The 15794-nt window shown below is 34.9% G+C and overlaps 3 protein-coding genes across 3 annotated transcripts; 2 read left to right on the top strand and 1 right to left on the bottom strand.

Annotated features, from left to right (window-relative positions):
- Positions 1 to 406: 406 nt before the first annotated feature.
- On the top strand, positions 407 to 7495 carry LOTGIDRAFT_178767 (hypothetical protein; the record flags this gene model as incomplete). The annotated part of the gene is made up of 14 exons (XM_009059456.1): positions 407 to 499; positions 1138 to 1273; positions 1756 to 1880; positions 2096 to 2141; positions 2450 to 2503; positions 2805 to 2894; positions 3308 to 3491; positions 3631 to 3697; positions 4118 to 4282; positions 4655 to 4934; positions 5602 to 5769; positions 6249 to 6346; positions 6857 to 6936; positions 7288 to 7495. 14 exons carry the CDS (start codon positions 407 to 409, stop codon positions 7493 to 7495), a joined length of 1794 nt encoding a protein of 597 aa, XP_009057704.1.
- Positions 7496 to 11129: 3634 nt separating this feature from the next.
- On the bottom strand, positions 11130 to 12627 carry LOTGIDRAFT_121932 (hypothetical protein; the record flags this gene model as incomplete). The annotated part of the gene is made up of 3 exons (XM_009059455.1): positions 11130 to 11191; positions 11980 to 12078; positions 12456 to 12627. 3 exons carry the CDS (start codon positions 12625 to 12627, stop codon positions 11130 to 11132), a joined length of 333 nt encoding a protein of 110 aa, XP_009057703.1.
- A 910-nt stretch (positions 12628 to 13537) lies between these two features.
- LOTGIDRAFT_191328 (hypothetical protein) lies at positions 13538 to 15465 on the top strand (the record flags this gene model as incomplete). The annotated part of the gene is made up of 4 exons (XM_009059454.1): positions 13538 to 13627; positions 13775 to 13886; positions 14156 to 14256; positions 14813 to 15465. 4 exons carry the CDS (start codon positions 13538 to 13540, stop codon positions 14978 to 14980), a joined length of 471 nt encoding a protein of 156 aa, XP_009057702.1. The 3' UTR covers positions 14981 to 15465.
- Positions 15466 to 15794: the final 329 nt, after the last annotated feature.

Below are 15794 nucleotides of genomic sequence, written 5' to 3'. Positions count from 1 at the left end.
TCCTTTAAAATTCGCGTAATTACAAATTCTTGCTTTCAGATTTTCGGTAATTTCTAGAATATGTAATAAATGCCAAATTTTTGCAGAAATTTGAACATAAAATCAAAGAATTCGTTCATTTAAAGTCATATTTTACGACATTCAAAAATAAGTCAATTTCCGCAAGTGAGTCAGTGGTCGTACTTGATTTATCGTAAATAATATTTATGGACAGCGCATTTAGCCATATATTATGTTTCTATCCGTTGACTCCTTCAGTGCTTTATACAACTTGTCGTATTTGACTCTCCATACGGAAACTTCCATTTGATTAATCAAGTTGTGAAGAGACTCCATCTGTCAAATTATTTTTTCACTTCCTTATTTCGGAATTTTTTTTCTGACCGGGGAACATTTATGAGGAAATATGTCGTCCAAGACCTTGGCAGAGGAATATCCCCTTCATTGGCGAGTCTGGCACAATGAATATAGCGAACTGGATACGGAAATCCGGAAAAAAGTGGCAAGTTATCTAATGTTATTGTTTTTGCATAATCAACAAAAAATTGATTTTCTAATTTCTGGGAGTTTCCTTCATCTAATATCAATGCAGTGGACAATGCAGACTGCAATGTTGGATTAAATGGTTTTGAATATACCAATTGAATGCTTTAAGCTATGTTGACTCTCTGAAAGGGAATGTCAAGTAGGGGTGGACTTTCAAAAAGGGAAAGCCAAAAAAGGGAAGCCAAATTGACAAACTTGGTCTGAGAATGCATCACGTTATGTGTGATTTTGATTAATAATCTCTGAAAGATGTCTGTAAGTCTAACTGGAAACAAAAAAATTCTGTTCTGTTAAAAAAAATCTAATCTGAAAGCTGTTTCCCTCTAGTCTACTGTCTAGTCTCTAGATCCAAAGGATTTTGTAGCCTATTCATGTTTATCAGGGATAACGTACATATAGACTCTGTCAAATAGAGTCCTGTTTGATTCAAGCGAAAATGATGTCCAATTGGAATCTCTTTCAGAAAGTTCACATAGCTAATAATGTTTAATAATTATCATTTATGCCTTTTGGCTTCAATAGACACATCGTTGAAGGAACATCTCTTCTGAAATTGTACAAAATTAACCATTATCTTTGTTTCCATTACAGCATGATCTAGAGAGTGTAGATCCAAGGGGAAGAACTCCATTGATACTAGCTGTAACGTTAGGACATATCGAAAGCGTGAGAGTGTTGTTACGACATGAAGCGAACGCTAACGCTGAAAATTCTAAATACTGGTCAGGTGAGCACATGAACTAATGGTGTGACTTAAAGACAATCATTTGTGTGATTTGGTTGGTTGTTTAGATGGTTGCAATAAACTGGGGTTATGTGTGCCAGAGGCTCTGCACATTTAAGATACCTCAACAGTTAGAAATAAAAAAAGTAGGCCTATGCCAATGTCATAATAAAATTTCACTCTCATTTGAGCACTGCATCCATCTTTATGCCTGTCTTCATAAGCATTATTTTAAAACTTTACATGATTTCACTGAAACAAGCCTGACTTTTCACAAAATAAATCAGCCGCAACATTTTTAAGAGTCATATCCAAAATACATGGAACCTTTCCTTTTATGTTTCCTAAACTAAATGTTGGTGAATTTTCCGATCTAAATAACAATTAAACTCTTTTTATTACTTTACCTTAGCATCAGTGATCTGACAAAATAAAATTCAATCCAGTCTGAATTTTCTCCAAGTTTTTTATAAATGACATTTCAGCTCTCCATGAAGCAGTGAGTACTGGAGATCCTGAATTAGTTCAGTTAGTTTTAAAATATAGAGATTATCAACGTCATAATAAAAGGACATTTAACGTCCCTGATTTACTCAAGAAACTAAAAGAGGTGGGTATCATACTATTGATTATTGCATGTGACTATAAAAGTTACGAATGTAGAAATTTGGACGGTACATTTTGCAGAGTACTGGCAGAAAAAAAAGGGATGTATGAAGCTGAAATTGAGCCTCATCAACTGGTAAAGCAAATATCTAGACAAAAGTGATTTGCAGGTTGGATTTTTTTCTTACAGAATATAATTATAATCTCTTTTCTTTTCAGACCCCTGATTTTTATGTTGAAATGAAATGGGAGTTTACTAGCTGGGGTAGGTTTATAGTTAATTTTCTATAGAAATAACAGATATATATCAATTTTATTGATTGATTATAAATGCTTTCTTATTTCTCCAAGATCAAATTTACGAAAATATTTCACATGAGTTAATTCATGATTTCCAGTTTTGAAGCTTTTACATTTTGAATGTATTTATGGCAGCAAATTCTCAGTGTAAAATAATCCTCATCTTCAAGTTTGAAATCAGTTTTCAAAACAAAATATTGGCTTAAATTGTATCAAAATCATGCATTTAAGATTTCTGAAAGTTAGGAATCATGGATCTCTGTTGTCTTTCAGTTCCGTTGATTTCAAGAATGTGTCCCAGTGACACTTACAGAGTTTGGAAAAGTGGTAAGCACGATATTTTATTCATATTTAATCAAAGTTCCATGATGTTCTAATGACACACTGCATGGCTTGTCAAACATTCATTAACCACTCGTACACAAAGTTTCAAAACCACAATTATTTCACAAAATATTTCATTAATAATGAATGTATGATAGTGGATGTCACTAGCAAGACAGGGTATGCACACCTGATGTCATCCCATGATTGGGTTTGTCAACTCTGCATCTCTTTCAGAGTGTCCACATAGCTTATATTGATTATTTGGTATATTTATGACAAAGTTTTTATATATATTTTATAGGTTCAAATGTAAGAATTGACACTACGTTATTAGGGTTTGATAATATGAACTGGCAACGAGGTAGTAGAAGTTATATTTTTAAAGGCACAAGTAAGTTATTCATTTTCTTTGTTTCTTCTTATAATCTGAGTTAAATTCCCTCATTGCAGACTGCTACTGCATAGTATTGCCCATGTTCATTGGTCTGGAGTTGAAAAGAAGGACTCTATTTCATCTTGGTTTATTGATGTTGCTATAGAGTATTCTTTAATATAGGAAAGAAAAAATCTTATCATCGGATTCTTGTTTGCCCAAATTTATATTTCATTGATCACTGATTTTTCCACTTCTTATTTGGAGGGCAGTTTGATAAATCATCCATTTCCATTCTAAGTGATCAAATAGACTCATTTCAATTGTACCTCATTGTGATTTGAACGCGTTGGTTTTCCTCATTTGGTTTGGGATTTAGTTGAATTCTGTTTTCTCTGTGTGATGTTTAATAGAAAAATTAAAAATTTCAGGTGAAACTGCAACTGTGATGGAGATAGACCATGAAAAAAACGAAGTTTATCAAGAAACAATGCAGATCTCTCCCACCCCTCCAGATATATCGGTCATGCAACCTTCGGAAGAAGCTGTGGCAGCCCGTCTGACCTCTCCTCTAGTCACTACCTATATAGATACAGAAAAAATCTCCTTTGAAAGGTATTGGTTTCAGTAATTTTATTGCCTGTAAAACAACAATCATTTAATCAGCTCTGGGTTGAAATTATAGATTTATGAAGAGGATTTAATTTCCAAATTCAGCCCTTCAATAATAAAATGTTTAATATTATGATTACAGGAATAAAGCTGGTATTTGGGGGTGGAGAAGTGATAAAACAGATACTATCAATGGCTATGATTGTAAGGTAGGAGTCTTGTCTTTTCTTTAATTATTGTTTATAACTATTACTATATAAGGGACTACATTTTGAAAAGTTTTCTAATGGCTGTTGAGAACTTTGATTTAAGAATTTTTACACTATTATTAGAACTCAACAAGTCTGATGACCTAAGTCAAAACCTCCCCTCAACCCAGCTGTTAATTTCTCCAACTTATCAATGCCAAGACCAAAACATGGACCAGCTTTTCTTGTAAAATATGTTCGTTTTCAAGCAGTCAGTTCTTCAGTTTTCTTCCATTAAACTGTAAGGTAGCAGATTGCTCGGGATCTTTGAAACAGAACCTGTTTTCTGTGTCACTTAGAAACTTTGTTTATTGGCTGCTACCAACAGATCGTTAGTAAAAGATTTTGTATTAGTTTTGACACTGTGATATATTATTACAGGTATTTAGTGCTAGTAGTGTAGAATTAGTCACTAAAACACGAACAGAACATCTAACACAGCAGGATAAAGATAAATCTAAACGCACCAATAAAACACCGTTAGAATCATTCCTGGGAGTAGCAGAAGAACACACAAAAACAGCTTCACCATCTAATGAAAATTCGGTAGGCAAATTTCTTATAATCAAAAAATTGTAAAAATTATATGGGTAGATTTTTCAGTTTTGACATTGTAACGGCAAGAAACTTAAGGTTAAAACTTTCAGATAAGTTAATGGAGACATAGATTTTGAGGGCTTGTAATAGAATTTTGCCATTTGTATATTATGCTTTAGCACTGATATTATGTCAAATACAATATGAATGAGATATACGATCGAATTGAAAACTGGAACTGGTGTAAAATATAATTTCTCAGGGTTTTATTATTCCTGTATTAATCAAGCTAGTACATACTGCAACTTTCAAATTTTTAAACTATTTTTGAAAATATAGAATTGTCATCTCTTATATTATGATAATTTTCTATTTTTTCAGGATGTTACAAGTGTATCATATAATCCAACTCATATCACCCCAGAGGAATATTTTAATAAACATATACCTTTAGAAAATCGTGATATTGGACGACCCATGGAAGTGTCCACAAAAACTCAGAAATTTAAAGCTACATTATCGTTGTGTGAGACATTCCCCCTATCTCTACAAGAACAAGTGATTCCTATTATAGATCTAATGGCCGCAAGCAACGCTCATTTTAAAAAGTTAAAAGATTTTATAACGTTACAACTTCCTGCCGGATTCCCCGTTAAAATCGGTAAGTACCAGATTAAGCTTTTTATTGCCCTGGTTACATGAGGTAAGTACCAGATTATGCTTTTGTTGCCCTGGTTACATGAGGTAAGTACCAGATTAAGCTTTGGTTGCCCTGGTTACATGAGGCAAGTACCAGATTAAGCTTTGGTTGCCCTGGTTACATGAGGTAAGTACCAGATTAAGCTTTTTATTGCCCTGGTTACATGAGGTAAGTACCAGATTAAGCTTTTGTTGCCCTGGTTACATGAGGTAAGTACCAGATTAAGCTTTGGTTGCCCTGGTTACATGAGGCAAGTACCAGATTAAGCTTTGGTTGCCCTGGTTACATGAGGCAAGTGGCAGATTTGGAAATGAATTCTTAAACAAATTGTAAAAGAGGTTTTCAAAACTTTTTATGTGTATCAGGGACACTGATAGCATTGATTTGTACCATTCTAATGTTCAGTCAGACGTTTATGGTTACTGCAATTCGACTAAAAGTGTTTTCTGTCACTAAGGAACTTAGCACCAGTGTCATCATAAAACCATTTCCTCACCATTTTGCTTCAATATTATAATTCGAAGTGGTAGACTAAATCTTGCCTCATCTCTGACCTATATGATCTCCAAAATATAGTGAGAAACATATACTTGTCCTTTTTTAATCCCAACCCTCTTTTTTTTTTCAGAAATTCCGTTATTCCATGTATTAAATGCCAGAATAACGTTCGGTAATATTTATGCATCAGATCAATCTGTAAAACATGTGACGTGTCTACCAGCAGACGAGCCTAGTCAACTGAGTTGTACGATAACAGACGATTGTTTTGAAATTCCAGAGGGTTATGGAACATTAGGTAAATTGAATAATAAATAATAGTAAATATATGAAATTAACATTATTTTAGTTGAGCAATGATATTTGTGTACATCCCAGGGCTGTTGATTTGACTCTATATGCCGGACATGACCGACAGGGCTGCTGAAATGACCAACGGTCAATATCCTATATCAGACATCAAGTATAGGTTAGCCATTACATGGCTTTCAATGTCTATCAAATGCAAAATTTGGGTCCAATTTAAATCGTAAATAGGCTTACTATTTGTAAGACATAAAAGGCATAGTCCACTATATACCATTTCACGGCCCTTCATTTAATTCTCCATAGAAACACCACGGTTACTGTTCTGTATGTTGGTCTTCGTTTGTCTATTTAAATTTATAATACGTCTTTAACCATTTATTCCAAATAAACTATTGTACCACTAGTGCAGATCTATATGAAGGCTCACTCTTTTCGGAACTGACATAAATTTATTTATTTTTTTTATAGGAGATGGGTATCACGAAAGATTACGAGATGAGGATGATGAATTATTACAGTTTGCAATACAACAGAGTTTAGTCGAGTCTGGCAGCGAAGAGGATCAGGTCTGTACATGACAGCGCCTTATTCAAATATCTAAATTCCAATTCCCACAGGTGGTTCAGATACAAAATACTCTTCAAGAAAACGTTAATTAATTTTTTAACAGAAGAGCTTATCTCATATGGCCAATTTGTGTTGGTGATATAAAATTCTCATCAGGATAGTTAGTTTTGAAAATATAGATAAACTTAAGGTGTATGAACTAAGTAAGTGAACCGTTTTGGATGCATGATTTTGATTTGGATGCCACCCTCTTATTTTGTTGTAGTATCTTTCATTTTGCAAGGGGACAGATATTCTGAGAAGGTCAACTAATATTTACTCACATATATTTGAAATACTTCCTCATATGAAAAGTTCATTAGCTGCTACAAATGTTTCGCCAATATGTTGTTTTGGATTTCTGGTTTGACTTAAGGTTTTGTTTAGTTTTTAGTTTATTTATTCACCAGTAAAAGGTTCAGGGCTGGAGTCTATGTTTGATGTTAAAAGATTTATGTTGTATTTTTCAGGTGACTTTTTTTGAAGCCTTAACTAACACACGCCCGCCAGCTCTTCCGCCTAGAGATACAGACGACAGACTTTTACAAAGGTTTGTACATTACCTTGCTTTTCATAGAGTGTATGAACTCAAAAGGATTTATCACAAGGTGGAAATTGATGCATGCCCATTGTCAACAGCAATCTGTGTATCAGTTGGCTAAATATATTAAAGTAGAAGTGAAATCATAGTGCTGTAATCGTGAGCGTAATAAAAAGCGGAAGAGTAAGATCTTACTTAGTTGGAACCCTTAGCTTGCTGTCAATCATCATGTCACATGAAGAAAATTCTCAATAATTAAGTGAACCACTTGTTAAAATTTCAGGTAATACTGATTGGATGGAAATGCTCTAATTATAAACACAAGCAACATCTCTAATTTTAGTGTTGATTATTTTTCAGAGCAATAGCTGAGAGTTTATCGGCAGACGGAGGATCAAACAGTGTTGTGAACGGTCAACCCCCAACATATCAATCTGTATCCGACGATGATCAATTACGTCTCGCGTTACAAATATCACAAAATGAACTGGCTGAGGTTGAAAAACGTAGAAAACAGGAAGAAGAGGAGTTGGAAATGATTCTAAGGTTGTCTTTAACGGAAAAATAAACTTTTCATAATCAAATTATTAAAATCTAAATGCAGCTTTTCAAGATTATTATTCACAGCATATTCTAATAGGAAACATAGCGTCTGACCTAGTTACCAGAATCAACAAGTCTGACCTAGTTACCAGAATCAACAAGTCTGACTTAGTTACCAGAATCAACAAGTCTGATCTAGTTACAAGAATCAACATGTCTGACCTAGTTACAGGAAACAAAGTGTCTGACCTAGTTACAGGAAACATAGCGACTGACCTAGTTACCAGAATCAATACATCTGACTTAGTTACCAGAATCAACAAGTCTGATCTAGTTACAAGAATCAACACATCTGACTTAGTTACCAGAATCAACAAGTCTGATCTAGTTACAAGAATCAACATGTCTGACCTAGTTACAGGAAACAAAGTTTCTGACCTAGTTACTGGAATCAACACGTCTGACCTAGTTACAAGAATCGACACATCTGACCTAGTTACAGGAAACAAAGTGTCTGACCTAGTTACCAGAATCAACTTGTTTGACCTAGTTACTGGAATCAAAGTGCCTGACCTAGTTACCAGAATCAACATGTCTGACCTAGTAACTAGAAACAAAGTGTCTGACACAGTTACAAGAAACATCACGTGTGACCTTGTTACTAGAAACATCATGTCTGACCTAGTTACCAGAATCAACATGTCTGACCTAGCAACCAGAATCAACGCGTCTGACCTACTTACCAAAATCAGCAAGTCTGACCTAGTTACTGGAATCAACGTGTCTGACCTAGTTACTGGAATCAACGTGTCTGACCTAGTTACTGGAATCAACATGTCTGACATAGTCACTGGAATCAACGTGTCAGACCTAGTTACTGCAATCAACATGTCTGACCTAGTAACTAGAAACAAGGTGTCTGACACAACTACAAGAAACATCACGTGTGACCTTGTTACTAGAAACATCATGTCTGACCTAGTTACCAGAATCAACATGTCTGACCTAGCAACCAGAATCAACGCGTCTGACCCATTTACCAGAAACAATGTGTCTGACCTAGTTACAAGAAACAATGTGTCTGACCTAATTAACAGCATCAACATGTCTGACCTAATCAACAGAATCCACGTCTGACCTAATTAACAGAATCAACATGTCTGACCTAATTAACAGAATCCTCATGTTTCAACGTGTCTGTCTGAACTAATTACTAGCAACATTGCGTCTGACCTAGTTACCTGAAACAACCCCTCTGACCTAGTTATCAGAATCCACATGTCTGGCCTAGTTACTAGAATGAAGGCGTCTGGCCTAGTTACTAAGAATGAAGGCGTCTGGCCTAGTTACTAGAATGAAGGCGTCTGACCTAGTTACCAGATCCAACGCGTCTGACCTAGTTACCAGAATCAACATGTCTGACCTAGTTACCAGATTCAATGCGTCTGACTATTTACCAGTAACATATAAGTTAGTTAACCTAATTACAATAAACGACACCTCTGATCTAGTTAGATTAATCAACTGACCAGGTTACCAGAATCAAAGCGTCTGACCTAGTTAACAGAATCAAAGCGTCTTACCTAGTTAACAGAATCAAGACATCTGACCTAGTTAACAGAATCAAGACGTCTGACCTAGTTAACAGAATCAAGGCGTCTGACCTAGTTACTGGAATTAAATATGTTTCTGATGTTATTTGTATGTTCTTATGCAGCAGATTGTGATGGATTAATATTCACAGTATCTTGTAACTCAGTGCTTCTGAACAGGGGAGGAATTCCAGGGAGGGATTCCTCCTCTCTGTGGCAGCACAGTATGATGTTTTATTAACTACTGGTTGATGCAGCTTTCAGGATTATTATTCACGATGTCATGTAGCCTATTTTCGCAGCAGATTGTGATGTTATTAATTATGGTTGTTGGCTTGTTGTTACAGCATCTGCAGCTTTTAAATTACGAATTGCCTCTAGGCCAAGAAGAAAATGAAACTAAGGATATTTTGAACTAATAATTGAGAGAATTATGGTGGATATAGACAAAGAACTGGGTCTGGTGCAGTGTACAGTGCAGGATAATAAATAGGCTCTATTGTAGAAAATATTTAAAGTAAATACACGATTTATAAGTTCAGATTTGATGCCCAGACACTTGGCTTCATCTTTCTTCTACTGCACCATGCCATACCTCCAGGCCCATAGCTAGAGGGGAGCCTATGCCCCTCCTCCCCTAAGAAAATTTTGGCTCCCCCTGAAAAGTTTAGATGACTTAAATGACTTGTTGAGTTGCTATAGTTGAGCACCTCTTCAAAAAATTTGCTAGCTACAGGCCTGCATACCTTGTCTTTCCCACCTTTGCATAAGGAAGGTGAAAAGGATATATATGAAATTATGAAAGCATTAGTAGTTAGAATTTATGGGTGTTTGTGATGGTTGCTGTACTGTATGACAGACACTTGGCATGCTTCAAGCTTACAATCTCACGAGTGCTTTTTCTTCCAAAAATAAATTAAGTTATTTAATCCTTTGTTATTAACAGAGTAATATTGCTTCATTCAGTATCAGTGGTGACTCCAGCCTCTTGAGACTGGGGGTACAAATAGGGGGCAGACTGACAAAATGGGGGGGGGAGGGGACAACTGCTAAGGTGGAATTCCAAAATGTAGCAACTCTGTGGAGGCGGCATAAGTCTCAAGCCTTTCAAGGAGAGATCGTTGTTATAGAATTTAATTTTGGCAACTCAAAGGAAAGATTGGATCGCAAAAAGGGTTCTTATCCAGAAACGAAATGAATCCGCAACCCATTTCCATTTCTGGAAATCTTACATCTCTACAAGCCTATTCGCACTTTTATATCAGAATTTTTTTTTAAGTCAATGACCATATAATATCAATTCAATATCAACGACAAAATATCATAAAATGAACACGTTAAAATTTATTATTTATTTATCTCAGCTATGAAATATCTATTTTGTGATGGTAGTCATTATGTTTCACTACAAAATTAACGCTTGTCAAAATTTATTATTTATTTCTATCAGTGAGGATACTATAATATCACCTTTTGTTATGTTGTACATTCTGTTGATTTGTTTTGTATTTGTATAAATAATATTCTCAAAAAAATGTCATTTGTTGAAGGTGCCATCACACTCTAGCGATTACCAGTTGTAAATAATAAAAGTGATCAGGACCATTATTCTTATTCACAACTGGTGTGAGAGACACTTGACCAGAGTGAAAATGCTTTGAATTTAGAGCAGGGCGGAATTGAGAGGGTGTTATGCATAGGCAAGTATTTTATGTTTTCAAGACCAGTTGGAGTATAAGCCTTTATACAATTTGTCTGTTTAGTGTTTTCAGTGAATGTTAAACTACAGGATACTCCTTATAATATTCTGCAACTGCCTTTCAATAGACAACCTTCTGAAAGAATCTACATCAATACATGTTCGGGGTAACATATCCTAAAAACAGTTGACAGTGCCCTCTTTCGACTCCTTCCCTTTCATGGCAATTTTCTGAATATGGCCCACAAAGCCAATATATCCCTAAATGAGTGAACAGCTGTCTGAACATCACTAATTATGAAATAAAAACTACTGAAATAAGGGCTATAATTTAATCATTTTATACAATAAAATGCTGGATGTTATTTTTAGTCGAATAAACCGAAGCCCATATCTTCATCAGATTCTGATTCTGGTTCTTCTTTCTTGGCTGGTTCTGAAATAAGACGAAATTTAAAATGAAAATTAAATTTCCAAAACATTTTGCTGAACAATTATTATGTTAGTAATTATTTTAATTTGTTGTCAAGATAGAGCACTAAAGTATGGATTAATCATTCTCCACTAAAAAAAATTTGTGATCTGGAAATTTTTACATTATGCTCAATTAGTTAATTAGTTATTAAGAACACAAAATTCCCAGCAAAGCGTAATGATGTGTTCATGAAAACTACTATCTCATTTTCCATCACCAGGTAAGGGAGGTAACTACATTTAAGGACCAGGGATTCTGCAACCTGATATAATAGCCAGTTTAAACCGAGACAATCATTTATAAAAGGAAAAAGAGAGGAAATTGAGGACAAGTTAAAAGAAACCTGAAAATAAGACTTGATCACCAATAGAAACTACTATCAGCAATTACAAAAATAAAGGAATTTTCGCAAATGGCTGCCTCATAAGAAACCAATCAATAAAATTCTAAACTACTGTAAGAGGGGTCTATCATTTGAAGGATATATAGTACCCTTATAAACAAATGGAAGAGAGGGGGGTGGTGGGTGGGGGAGACTGTACCATCACCTAAATTCTAATGACTTACTTCCTCCTAAAAAGTTTAGTAAAATATTAGTATTTATATCTAGTTTTGTACAAATTCACATCTAACTTGAGACTTACAACAAATTGCTTTATCCGCCTGTAAGACAGATTTTTTACTCATGACGATTTTAAATCATGCATGTTGAACAGTAAGTTAGAATTTCAAGATATACGTACCAGCTTTCTTGGCATCGCCACCTGCAGCAGCGGCTGGTGCAGCTGCGGCAGCAGGAGCAGCTCCTCCACCTGATGGAACAGTGGCAAGTTTCTTCTGACCTAAAAAAAATAAGGAATAAAAATTTGACTCAAATATTCACCATACAGACTCACAGGGACCTACATCTAATAAGGGAGTATTAGAGCTGATGGTGAATATATTTTACACCAAAAAGGCAAAAGAAACCAGTTTCGGTTAGTTTACAAAAGCAATATTATTTGACTATCACCTTCATTGGATTTCAACAACCAGGAATTCATGTGGACAATTGGGCACTAGATAATTTAGATTAAAGATTAGGGTGGTTGAAAGGTAACAAGTGACTATCCAACAGAAGACACTGGCACAGGGTTAAAGCACGGATAGTGAAAATATTTTACACCCAAAAGTCAAAACAACCCTATTTATTTCAGAAATTTTCTTTGGTTCAAATTACCTTCAGCGATCAGATCTTCAAGGTTCTTTCCACTGAGTTCACCAATAACAGTTTTAACTTTATCAGCTTCGCTTTCAATACCCACACTACTTAAAATCTTCTCAATGTCGGCAGCTGTTGGTTTAGTTTGACCCCCGAGGGTAGCAAGTAGGTAGGCGGCTACGTAACGCATTCTGAAATACAAGACACATATTGGTTACCGACAAAAAAGTCAATATCAATTTCAACAGTTACTTAAGAAGACATTAGAAGGGATATAAATCAAAATAATTTAATACAAAATTGTTGCTATGGCAATTATTCTTCTCCAAATTTTGACTTGTGCTTCTTCATAAGTTCATTATTAATCATGCTTATTTTATCTACAATGTCAGTAGGCCTCAGGCTTATTACTATCAACTATTTCCCCAAATCGGTCAAAGGTTGGGATATTAAACATTTCTTTTTAGTGCTTCAAATATTATGGTCCTTCTAGGATACACGATTGTTTTGACAGCCCAAGAGTGAATTTTGTGTTGCTCATCTTATTTCATAACACGTGGTCACCACGGCTCACAGTTTGTTTAGTTATTCTCCAATTTTACAACTGAAATTTCTCAAAAAAAAAACCAACACAAATAGCAGATCTAACAATGCAGATTCGAAAAGGTTTATTTGAGCTACATGAACACCGAGGAGGGGGTGGATTACATTATTATGGGAGCTTACTTTTAAGTCTTCTTTGAGACACGAAACGATAGACACGCTTAATGTTCAAGAGAAATGGCGTAAAGACTGAAACGAGGCAATGACCACGTGGTTTTCTCTTTTGCAAGCGCTTTAAATCTGGTAATGTATTTTAGATTTTTTGTAAAACAATTATCATTTCATAAAGTCATTTCATTTTTGTCTGTTTTTGAAGATTTGCAATCAATGTTTCTCAAAATCACTTCATGTAAAATCGAATCATTTTGATACAGAATTTGAAATATTTTACATTTCCAAATCGCAGTTTTACACCATTCTATCTCAAATTGTGAAACTTGTTGGTCGATTTGACCTAAAAATGTGAAACATCTACAAATTTTGATTAAACTCAAACCATGGCGGATAGACTCACTCAGTTACAAGATGCAGTGAACCAAGTAAGTGATTTTTCAATTGTTCATCACTTTTCAAGAATTTTCAAGGAAGTTTTTCAAAATATTGAAAAGAAAAGCCTAAAACAAAGAGTAGTCAATTCGTCCTCATACCAAATTGTCCCAAATACAGTCATTTGTGAAGTCAATTCGACCGCCCTGCAAGTTGTCTTAGATATAAGATCTGGTTCTATTTTTCAGCAAGCAGACCATTTCTGTAACAGTGTTGGTGTAATTCAGCAGTGTGCTCCAAGCAGCCCGTTTCCAGGGTTTGAGAGATCAGGAGGAAAGGGGTCCCCTCCACAACAAGAAGGTAAAAAAATTGATGTCAGCCATGGATGTATTTACAAGGTTTCCCCCCCTGTCAGTGAAGCAAGGTTCCATGTGCTAAATTGATATTAAAGCAAGCTTATGCAGCTGTCATTGCAAAATTACTCTGATTGCAATTGGCAGAAGTAGCCAAATTATGTGCAAATTGTACGACTCAAATTTTCCAGGATATCAATTTTATTTTGCTTTCAATTTTCCTTTTCAAGGTTTCTACACTGTTACTTTCATCACTGTCATATTTTGTTATTTCAGATTATGCATTGTTATTTGCTAAATTAATCGCAAGAACAGCAAAAGATATTGATGTTTTGATTGACTCCCTTCCAAGTGAAGAATCTTCTCTTGAGTTGCAGGTAAGGATGGTCTCCCTTGAAAGACAGGTAGAAAAGGTGTCTATACCGTTGATAAATGTAATACAAAAGAGCTATAATTACATTGATGTAATCTACACAGACGACAACGTTATTTAAATTCTGTCGTACACTTTGACATTATTTGACACTTTGAAATTTGAACAGTTGAAGTTAAAAACTTCCTTGATACAAGAAAAGTGCCTAATGGTGTAAAGGGACAGGTGCGCCATTTTGAGGAGTTGATTAGGGTGTTGAATATATGTAAATAGTCTTCAGAAGTAATAGAAATGAAAACAATCGGAAAATTCCTTTAAAAAAAACTTCAAACTAGGAATTTTACTCACTCTTTCCATGTATGTCTTTTCTATATATCACAGAGTATCTTCAATAGACCAGGTGCACCCATACCTTTAAGGTATAATACAGAGTTCATTATAGCTTGACATTGTGACAATGATTCAACAATAGTATTGTAATATAATCCATTCTGATGAACAATTTATGCGAAAGACAACAAACAGGACCCATCTAAATGGCTTTATTTGATATTTTTCAGTTGGCAAGTTTAAAGAAATTAGAACAGGAGAATCAGGAAGCAGCTAGGAAGTTAGAGGATATCGTCAACCATGGTGAACGTTTACTAGAACAGATACAAGCTGCTTTACATGACATCGCCCAATCTCAACTCAACTGTCAGGCTAGAGTGTCTGATCCAGATTCTTAACATCGAAATGAATTCAGTCCAAAAAAACATTAGTCCACAAAGGAAGAATGAAGGAATTCTAATGGTTGACGGTGTCATCAAAGGGATGAATGTTCAAGAATGCTGTCTTTAGACCCTAACTGTAGTGGCAACTAAAAAACTGAACAAAAGTCAAATTAGACGGGGAGTGTGTAATAATTGTTATAATGTATTCCAATTATCTTGAGAAACTTTGGGGCTAGGAAGATGTCCTTCCTTTCAAGACCAAGACCTGTTATTTTTAAAAGGGTGGAAAATTGCCTGATCTCCCCTCCAAAGAAAGGCCACTGCCTAAGTAAGCCCAATTCTATAAAATTCTTGGAAGCGGAGATTATATGTGAATTTCCTTACATTCTAAATCCAATTCATTGACTGATAAAAAAAATGGAAGGATTTGTATTTTAATATTTACTTCATCTATCATTGTCTTGTTAGCATTGTAAAATAAACATATTTTCATCATCTAGAAATCTTGAGTTTTTTTATAGTTTTATATCCTATGTTTTGGGCACAGGTGAAATTTGTCCTGCTTTTTAATAAAAGAGCTTTAGACCAAGTAAACAATATCAGTGTTAATTCTTCAATGGCATATTAGAAGCACAAGTTATAGATAAATAAGACAATTATTATGAATATATAATTTGTTACTTTCAACGTTTAACTATCAGTTATGTGAACTCTGAATAGGAATACATGTACAGAATTTATAAATCCATCCACATGAGATGCCCATCCTAGTTCAACGAACACAAACTGCATTCATTCAATTCTAAAACATAGGCTATTTAAAAGTGCA

The sequence above is a fragment of the Lottia gigantea genome (assembly GCF_000327385.1).
Source record: "Lottia gigantea unplaced genomic scaffold LOTGIsca_39, whole genome shotgun sequence".
Taxonomy (NCBI): domain Eukaryota; kingdom Metazoa; phylum Mollusca; class Gastropoda; family Lottiidae; genus Lottia; species Lottia gigantea.
Note: the sequence above shows the minus strand (reverse complement) of the source record. Positions and strands in the feature narration are given on the sequence as shown.